A 10397-nucleotide genomic window follows, 5' to 3' on the forward strand; every position below is an offset into this window, starting at 1 on the left:
GTAATCAATTGCAACCGCCACACAAGAACTTGGACAACAAACCTTGTAAAATTTTTATTTAGGGCTTGATGCAATTTAGCAGAACTTTTGATCTTTTCGATCTTTCAGAGTTTCTCAAATTTTGTTTTGTATATTCGAAAATCTTGAATCGGTCGTTGTGAATAATGTTAGGCAACTTTTTGAGACCGGAGACGAGCCAGCCTCGGGCTGAAAGTCTCTTTAATAAAGACAAAAAAAAAAAGAAAAAAACTTTGAGATGTAATGAGACATCAGGGACTAACTTAAACTGGAAAAAATGTAGAACAAAATTGAAACATTGATTGACATTAATGTTTTGTTGATCAATATATATTTGGTAATTTTATATGTATATGAATTATTTTAATGCCTTCAATCGCTATCGCTGCTGCTACTACTGCTACTGCTGCTTCCACGTCGACGAAGCCCCTTTCCGACTGCATATCCTCCGAGCCCCAATAGTCCAGCTCCAGCGGCATATTTCATAAATTTTTTGGACTTTTTGGTCTTTTTCTGTGAACAAGAATAAAAACAGAAACCGATTAAAATATTCCGTTTTTCAGTACACCTGCAGTTCGGGACTCAACTAGAAGCAAATTTGATATAAACAAAGCATTTATTTAGCCAAATTTGGTAGCCTTTTCCTTCTTGCCATCACGTACAGGAAGCTTGTGCATCAGGACGGCGGTTGTTCCAGCTGCCAAAGCCGTGGCTGCTATCCCCGTACCGGATCCGAAAATTCCACCCGTAGACGGTTTTTGCTGGGGACTATTGTACTGCTGCTGATGATGACCGGGCAGCGCTGGGTTTGTTACCATCATTGGATACTGAGAACCTGGAGGCTGTGAAAATGGGTTTGGGTATAGATGAATGCAAGATGCTTTATATACGCCACACCGCTACACGCTTATTGCCAAAAGGGGGGCAAATGTAAGTTACACGGTGATGCCTCGGATTGTTAATTGCAAGACCATTCTAACCATTAATGACTGAAGCACTAGCGGTGCTCGCTAATCGTGAACAAAATCTGTATAATTTATATAACGTTGGGATACTGTATTACTGATTTTAAAATTTACCTTACTAAATAACGCTTATGAAATTAACTACATAGCGATAAATGTATCTATTAGAACGATAAATGCTGGGCATGTACTATTGCACTATGGTCCAGGATACAGTTTTACGCGGAAAGATGCATTTTACGCCAAAACTTTAGAAAAAAATGTTGTTCTACAAAATTGTTAGGAACAGTAAGGCTATCATTATGGTGCTATCATTTCTCGGAATACTGACATGTTATGTTTTACAAAGTTGTAGCGCAGCTTATTCCAATAAATTTTGCTAAAAAAGCTTTTTCTGTAGCTCTTAAGTTGGCTGATTTAGAGCAATTTTACCTAATTGGATTAGGGTGCACCTCGTCCTCGGGTGACTTTTAGAGCTGAAAAAATGCAACTTTTGATTGGTAAATATCAGGGATTGCAATGCTCCCTCATTCTCACGAGCAGAGGATGCTCACTCACGCAAATTTTCGCCGAGAAATCATTTTGTGGGAAAGAAAAAAGGCCTGATGAGAAACTATTTCTCCCTCACTTCAGTGCCGTGAAAAGTTGATTTGCCCGTTTTCTCACTTCTTTCATCCTTTTCGTGCCTTCACCAATGCAAACAAGACAAGAGTAGCTTTTATGGAACAAATAGCCTTTCCCCAATAAGCAGTCGATGTGGTGGTATGGCTAGATTGAGCACAACCCAGTAACGTTTTTGTTGGTGTTCTGGGTTCGAATCCCGTTGCGGTCATAAAATTTTTATGAATGCATACTGAAAATTTTCGCGAAAAATGAGTGAGGCGTAAGAATGACGAAACGAAAAAGGAATTTCATCAAGTAGATACGATTTTCGCTTATCTTACAGGCTTCTTCTATAGAAAAAAGTAGTGACTTAAAGATGTTTCTCGCCACACACTTGGATACAAGATTCTTGGTAAATAAATAAGGCCGAAGTGGCCTGAGCGGTATATGAGAGTCTTCTCCATTTGGTTCGTTCCATGGCTACACGTCGCCAACCACGCAGTCTACGGAAGGTCCGTAAGTCATCTTCCACCTGATCGATCCACCTTGCCCGCTGCGCACCTCGCCTTCTTGTGCCCGTCGGATCGTTGCCGAAAACCATTTTCACCAGGTTACTGTCCGACATTCTGGCTACGTGCCAGACCCACCGGCCACCGCAGTCGTCCGATTTTCGCGGTGTGAACGATGGATGGTTCTCCCAGCAGCTCATGCAACTCGTGGTTCATTCGCCTCCTCCACGTACCGTCCGCCATCTGCACCCCACCATAGATGCTACGCAGCACTTTCCTTTCGAAAACTTCAAGTGCGCGTTGGTCCTCCACGAGCATCGTCCAGGTCTGGTGTCCGTAGAGGACTACCGGTCTAATAAGCGTTTTGTAGATAGTCAGTTTGGTACGGCGGCGAACTCTATTCGATCGGGGCGTCTTGCGGAGTCCAAAGTACGTACGATTTCCAGCCACTATGCGTCTCCGAATTTCTCTACTGGTATCATTTTCGGCAGTTACCAGTGAGCCCAAGTAGGCTCTTCAGTCTGATGTAGGCTTCCTCCATCTTCTCAAAGTTACGTGCGATAATATCCATGTCGTCGGCGAAGCCAAATAGCTGGACGAACTTATTGAAAATTGTACCACTCGTGTTAATCCCTGCTCTTCGTATTACCCCTTCCAAAGCGATGTTGAATAGCAGACACGAAAGACCATCACCTTGCCGTAACCCTCTGCGGGTTTCGAAGGGACTCGATAATGCCCCTGAAACTCGAACTACGCACATCACCCGATCCATCGTCGCTTTGATCAACCGTGTCAATTTATCCGGAAATCCGATCAATTGTATCATATGCGGCTTTGAAGTCGATGAATAGATGATGTGTGGGCACGTTGTATTCGCGGCATTTCTGCAGTACTTGGCGAATGGCGAACACCTGGTCCGTGGTGGAGCGTTCGCCCATAAAACCCGCCTGGTACTGCCCCACGAATTCTCTTGCAATTGGTGCTAGTCGACTAAATGAAATTTGGGAGAGTATCTTGTAGGCGGCGTTCAGCAATGTGATTGCACGGTAGTTGCTACAATCCAGCTTATCGTCCTTTTTTAGATGGGACACACGACACCTTCCATGCACTCCTGCGGCAAAACTTCCTCCTCCCAAATCTTGGTAATGACCCAGTGCAGCGCTCTAGCCAGTGCCTCACCACCGTGTTTAAATAGCTCTCCTGGTAGTGGGGGTAGGGGCTTTGTTGTTCTTCAGCCGGCCAATCTCCTCCTGGATTTCTTGGAGATCCGGAGCCGGTAAAATTATGTCATGCGCGCGTTCTCCCAGGTCCATCACCATACCGCCATCTTCGTCTGCCACATAGCCGTTCAGGTGTTCTTCGTAGTGCTGCCGCCACCTTTGGATCACCTCACGCTCATTCGTAAGAAGGTTCCCGTTTATGTCCTTACACATATCAGGCTGTGGCACGTGGCCCTTACGTGAACGGTTTAACTTCTCATAGAACTTTCGTGTGTTATTAGCGCGGTACACTTGATCCGTCTCTTCACGGTCTCGATCTTCCTGCTGGCACTTTTTCCTCCGGAAAATCGAGTTTTGTTTGTACCGCGCCCGTTTATATCGTGCCTCGATCGCCCTCGTGCGATGTTGCAGCAATCTCGCCCATGCTGCATTCTTCTCTTCTATTAACTGCTCACATTCGCCGTCATACCAGTCGTTTCTCTGAACCGGGGGCACCGTGCCAAGTGCAGCGGTTGCTGTGCTACCAATGGCGGATCGAATATCTCTCCAGCCATCTTCAAGAGACGCTGCGCCTAGCTGCTCTTCCGTTGGGAGTGCCACTTCCAGCTGCTGCGCGTATACTTGGGCTAGTCTACCGTCTTGTAGCCGCCCAATGTTAAGCCGCGGCGTCCGACTTCGACGCGTGTTGTACACTGTCGAGAGTTTTCAGCGCAGGCATACTGCAATGAGGTAGTGGTCGGATTCAATATTCGAACTGCGGTAAGTGCGGACGTTCGTGATGTCGGAGAAGAATTTACCGTCGATTAGAACGTGGTCGATTTGGTTTTCCGTTTCTTGGTTAGGTGATCTCCATGTGGCCTTGTGGATATTTTTACGGGGAAAGAAGGTGCTTCGGACTACCATTCCGCGGGAGGCTGCGAAGTTTATGCATCGTTGGCCGTTGTCATTCGATACGGTGTGCAGACTATCCGGTCCGATGACTGGTCTATACATTTCCTCCCTTCCTACCTGTGCGTTCATGTCACCGATGACGATTTTGACGTCCCGCAGTGGGCATCCATCGTATGTCTGCTCCAGCTGAGCGTATAACGCTTCTTTCTCGTCGTCGAGTCTCTCTTCGTGTGGGCAGTGCACGTTGATGATGCTATAGTTGAAGAAAAGGCCTTTAATCCTCAGCTTGCACATCCTTGCGTTGATCCAATCACGCGTTGGCGCATCTTACCCAGCACTATGAAGCCGGTTCCCAGCTCGTTGGTGGTGCCACAGCTTTGGTAGAAGGTAGCTGCTCGATGCCCGCTTTTCCACACTTTCTATTTAAAAAAAATATTTTTAGAAGGGTGCCCTTCTTGCCCCGTAGGAATGCTCATCTTGCCCCTTAGTGTATTTGAGCCAGTCAAAAACAGAGTCTGAGTTAAGTCACATTTATTAGGATTACAGTTCTTTTTGAAATTCGGGTTCTAGTCTAAATGTTCGATGAGGCGCAAAATAAAGAACTGTTGTATTGTAATATAGAAAAGTATGCTTGCTGAGAAGGTATTCAGTATTATTCTTAGGGTGCTCATCTTGCCTCGTCCTACCCTAACTGATAATGTGTCCGTATACCTGGACCTTGTTTCGCAACATATCGTGTGTCCGTATACCTGGACCTTGTTTCGCAACATATCGTTAATATTACTTTCCACGGCTGATTCTGTCTTCCGGAAGTAAGCTTTTTTACCCTAGAAGAATGTATTCTAATCAGATCATTTAAAATAGCATTATAATGACAGTGGTACTAATTTCTGGGATAAATTGAAAACATGGTAGTAGCGTCAAACATATAGCTCACAATATAGCTCACAATCCTCACAAATTCCTAGCTCGATGCACCCACACACAAGGCCAATTATTGAATATAAACACTGAACAGTCATCAAGTGCAAATTCTCTCTAACTACAGCTGATTTGAGAAGCTTCCCCGAATGTATACATAGGGCTTCATAGGGCGATTTTATTCAGATGCCTAACGACTTCCTCTATTTCCTTATTGAGGTTTCGTCGCCAGGACTTCGAGTGTAAATGCGCTAAAATGGAATCACTTGGAACTGTAGAATTCCTAACTACATTATATTGATTACATTACCTACATAGTGGTGTAGTCAACTAAGGGGTTTAACTGAAATTCGAGGTATGGGTAACTCACATAATATCCGCCTTTTGGTATGACGTGTATTTGGGTTCATTCACAAATTACATAACGCTAAAATTGACCATTTTTAACCCCCACCCACCCTCTCGTAACGTTTTTTGTATGGAATGGTTCTGAAATTTGTATGGGCCGTAACGCTCGGACATACACCCTCCCACCCCCAAAAGTGTTATGTAATTTGTGAATGGGCCCTTTCATGAAGTGAAATTTCTCACCTGTTGAGATGGATAAGCAGCTGGCTGTTGAGATGGATAGGAAGGAAATTGGGGTATTTGTTGCATCGGTGGTTGCTGCGGATAGGACGGAGAGGTCGTCGTCTTGCCGTAGATGGCATCATGTAGAAAATTCTTCGTCTGCTGCATTCCAGTGATGACCGTGTCTTTTACTGTAGTGCTCTTAGGTTGGTTAACAGCAGTTGGGGTTGTTTGTATCACGGAGGCGGTCGACGTTGCTGTGGGGGCTGTCGGTTGCACTGACTGGACGACAAACATGTAAAGCAATTAGGACAAACACAACTTTGCAAAAGCGGACTGCATGCTACATTCAACACGAACCTTTTACTTTCTAACCTTTGTGCTTTTATTGTTAGTGTATTTTTTTAAGGGGTTAAGTTTTAGTCAGGGCATTCACGTGGGTCTTGGTTATATAGGTACCATACAAATATTATATTACGGATCGGTGAATACAATGCGTAGGAGTTAAAATATAGTACAAAATGGCTATTAGTAACATCAGTGCTAACAGGAGGATTACATTTTCTCAAGTTTGGCTTTAAGTTCTTCAGTAAATACCGAGTAAGGGACTGCTGGCGGGTAGCCTGGGTGATGCGGATAGCCTCCAGGTGGAAGATGGGGTGGAGCTCCTAGTTGAAAAAAATGGAAGTAATTTGAACAGGATGATTAAACTCTGTTGTTCAGATTTTTTTTAGAAAGAAAAGCGAAAGCCAAATGAGAATATGTTACATTAATACTTGTTAATAATAAATTTCAGATGTCACAATAAATGTTGCAAACCGTCATTCACGTGAAATATTGTAAAATATTCTCATTCTATTTAGAAATCTTGCAGAATATCGTCTCTAATACCTAGACGAAGGTTCTTGTTGGTTGTGCTTATTTTTGCATGTTTGTGGTGTAGATTACTAGAACAGTTTCATGAACAGTGTTCGTCTGATTCTACCTGGATAGTGACCGGTGTTGCCAACAGGATAGCCTGGCGTCGGGGTGTATGGCGGTGGTGGAGGCATTGGGGGTGGTGCCGGCACGAATCCAATCTGTCCAGGAGGGTATGACGGTGGAGTATATGGTGGCGGGTGGGGTCCCACTGGAAAGAAACAATTTAAGTTGAAGATTTAATAATAATCTTCTTTTTCTTATTGGCATTACATCCCCACACTGGGACAGAGCCGCCTCGCAGCTTAGTGTTCATTAGGCACTTCCACAGTTATTAACTGCGAGGTTTCTAAGCCAAGTTACCATTTTTGCATTCGTATATCATGAGGCTAACACGATGATACTTTTATGCCCAGGGAAGTCGAGACAATGTCCAATCCGAAAATTGCCTAAACCGGCACCGGGAATCGAACCCAGCCACCTTCAGCATGGTCTTGCTTTGTAGCCGCGCGTCTTACCGCATGGCTAAGGAAGGCTAAATTTAATAAATAAATAAAAGTTCTGATTTTTTTGAACGGAATTTTTGATTCTGAGGTCTACTAAAAGAAGATTACCTTTTAATCTATTTCATATTACTACTAGTTTTTTTCATATTCCCGGCATTGTAATTGATTAGAAAAAAATGAATATATTATTTAAGAATTGTGTTGCGAATTCCATTCCCACATTGCCTTTGTCTGTCATTGCGAAAATAAAGACTAAATAATTCAATTTTTGAATTGTAGGGTTGGGTTAGGCGGGGCAAGATGGGTCACCACGGGGTAATCTCGTCGAGCAAACTAAAATTTAAACATTTTTAGTAGTATAGTAAAAGTATCATAAGTATTGTAGGCGATGTTGTACTAACTGCGTTGAAATAAATAAATTTGATCGAAAATTAAACATTCTAACATGAATTTGCAAATGGGACAAGATGGATCAGCACATATTGAAGAGCATAGTTCGTATTCAAAACATATGTTCCATTGCTGATTCAATCATTTTTTACTTTTATCTTCTGAGCATAATGATTTTAGTTTGCCAACAAAAAAAAAATATTTTTTTGTCTTTAAGAGTGCCATTTCTTAATCCAAAGCTTTAAATTTATTTTTTATTCAATAAAATCATTGGCAATAAACTTATCTATCTGTGTATTGTGAATAAAAACAACAATATTAATTGCAGAATTTAACCCTTAAATGCGCAATGTTGTTTTAAAACAACAAACCGAAAATATGTTTAATGTTAATGGTTTTAATGGTTGTTTACGTTAAAAATATTTTCGACGATTTCTAAAAAATCGCCTTGCGCCTTGCGGGTTAAAGGTGACCCATCTTGCCCGGAATTTTTTGATTGACAGAAAAAGAGACTTCTACCTTAATGACTCAAAATGAAATAAAAAGTGTTTTTTTTTTTTCTATTTCATGCCCCTGGCTTACAGATTATGAGCTATTTTTATAGATCCACGTTGAAAAGCTAAATTAAAATGTTTCTATTTTGAGGCATTGAGGGTTCGCCTTAGGTGACCCTTCTACCCCATCCTACCCTATTTGATTCACAGAAAAACATTTGAAACACTCAAATTTACATTTTATTACATCCTATTGATAAATAAAATCAACAGGTAGGTATGTACCTACTATAAAATTCCATACCATGCTGTCTTCCAAAATGCAAATAAAAATTAATTCGTTCCACCCAAACTGACGAATGCGACCAATGCAATGATGCTTTTCTGTATACTATTCCAATGATGATGATGGTCCTGGCACATACCTCTACAAAGGTTTGAGCCAGATGATTTATCTTTAAGATAATTAATAATGATCAGATTTAGCAAACATGATCGTCAGTCAGACACTTCAAATGATTCGAATTATCGTCACACCAATTAATATTAAAATCACCAGCAACAAGTACATTTAGTTTACTAAAATCGATGAAAATTTCCCACCAGTCCTCTAAAATTAAAAAAAAAAGCTGATCACTCGAACTGGGAGAATGAAATAAAACACCATAATTACCCATCTTCATGCCACGTGCAACTGGAATGCCTAAGAACCAAGTTCGTTCACAGGCTTCGTTCAATTTTCAATTGAAGCTTTAATTTAACCGATTCTTTGGCATAAATAGCAACTCCGCCAGTGTGTCTTGAATGCAATAAACAAGCAGCGACTTTGTATCCGGTATACTGTACTGATCAAATGATTCATACTCTACAATATGCGTTTCTGCTAAAAATACCAAAAATTGACGTTTTCCTGCTACAATCGTACGTAATGCTATGCAGTTTGTAGACAATTAGAAATATTTACATACAAAACATCTAATTGGTTCGCATTACTACTGGAACTTGGTTGCTATTCATTGAAACGCAAGCCTCTTTTCTTTTGATCAAACAATTTCTTATAGATCTTACACACAATGCTAATGAATATGCATGAAAACATGATGCACCGCAAAGACAATACGCTATAACCAGCTTATGCTAAGAGATATCACATCTCCAGTAAGTAAGGATGGTCAGTGTTTCTCACTTACCTGGCATCGAAGTTCCCGGATATGGTGGAACGGATCCAGCCGTGTCCATTTCCGTCGTAATCGAATGGACCACACAACCACCGCTAATAGAAACGTATCTGGCCGAATGCACCGACAAACGATGATTGAACGTACAGAAATGTACACCGTTGACCGCGATCTTGTACTGATTCACCTCGACCAGCACCAGTACGTCGAACGACTGCCCATAGTTGATGGGGCACCCGCCGTAGCGTTCCTCAGCACCCCACACTTGATTTTGCAGCGTGTTTCGCACGATCACCGATTCATTGGGCCGAATACTAAGGTGCAGCGTGACGTCATCCCGCGGGTTCAATGCAGCGCCCGTTTGTATATTGATCTGGCACCTGTATGAGTGTGGACAAGTGTAGACAGCGCCGATGAACGAAAGCAATCAATATTTATCAAGATACGCATTAACGTTATCAATTCGAGGCATTGTGATAAGGCATGGGTTTATGATAAAACTGACACAAATATATAGAAGTCAAAAATGTGAATTCCAGTTTTGCAAAATTGAGGCGTGTGATTCACTGCACTATTTTTCACTCAATAATACACTTCATTGCGTGATTCTAGTTGTAGACACTAGTTCTTACCGCTCTCCGTGATTGTTGATGATGCCTTTAATACGCACCATTGATCCATGACGAAGGCCGCCTGGTATGAGGCCCAAAAATGGAACTACCTACAAAACAAGATGTTAATATATTAATTGAGTTCAAACAAGGTAAGGTATAACAAAACAAGATCGACTAGATAGATTGTCGATCGGCACCTACCGGCGAATACACTGGAACAGTCGCCATTGAAAACCAGTTGATTCACCGAAGAAAATTTTAGCTCAAAAATATATCGCACCAAGTGCCCGCACTGTCCAATAACGATGACTGTTGAGCACTGACTAATAGAAACCTGTCGATGAGAGATATAGTATGTACATACATACAGCTATTATCAGTCAGTGTTTGCTAAAATGATAAGAATGAATGTGCAGTTCATGAGTGCTGTCAGTTATGGAATAGTTGGGCTCATAATCGTATACGTATTGTCAATAAATGTGCTCAAATTAAAAATACTGAACATAGCATGAGAAATGTACAATTATCATGGGCAAAATAACAGATACCATCAGTGGCGCCGGGAGTGGGTGGGACAGGTAGGACATGTCCTACGCATGA

The 10397-nt window shown here is 41.9% G+C and overlaps 1 protein-coding gene across 1 annotated transcript; it reads right to left on the reverse strand.

The window, feature by feature from the left end:
- Positions 1-316: 316 nt before the first annotated feature.
- Positions 317-10153, reverse strand: LOC134226220 (galectin-9B-like). Its single transcript, XM_062706838.1, has 8 exons — positions 9995-10153; positions 9816-9900; positions 9196-9563; positions 6683-6826; positions 6295-6365; positions 5719-5979; positions 681-860; positions 317-531 (listed from the first exon to the last, which is right to left on the reverse strand). The coding sequence occupies exons 1-8, from the start codon at positions 10023-10025 to the stop codon at positions 391-393; spliced, it is 1281 nt and encodes a 426-aa protein (XP_062562822.1). The 5' UTR covers positions 10026-10153; the 3' UTR covers positions 317-390.
- Between the last annotated feature and the right edge of the window lie 244 nt (positions 10154-10397).

The sequence above is a fragment of the Armigeres subalbatus genome, chromosome 3, assembly GCF_024139115.2.
Source record: "Armigeres subalbatus isolate Guangzhou_Male chromosome 3, GZ_Asu_2, whole genome shotgun sequence".
NCBI classification, from domain to species: Eukaryota; Metazoa; Arthropoda; class Insecta; order Diptera; family Culicidae; genus Armigeres; species Armigeres subalbatus.

Bases quoted from the DNA above. Each gene is read 5' to 3' on its own strand.
- LOC134226220 (XM_062706838.1), bottom strand. From the start codon at position 10,025: ATGGCGACTGTTCCAGTGTATTCGCCGGTAG. The intron at 9,564-9,815 runs GTAAGAACTAGT...ACACTCATACAG, and splicing joins ATCAACAATCACGGAGAGCG to GTGCCAGATCAATATACAAA. The intron at 861-5,718 runs GTGAGAAATTTC...CCATTTTCACAG, and splicing joins CTGCTTATCCATCTCAACAG to CCTCCAGGTTCTCAGTATCC.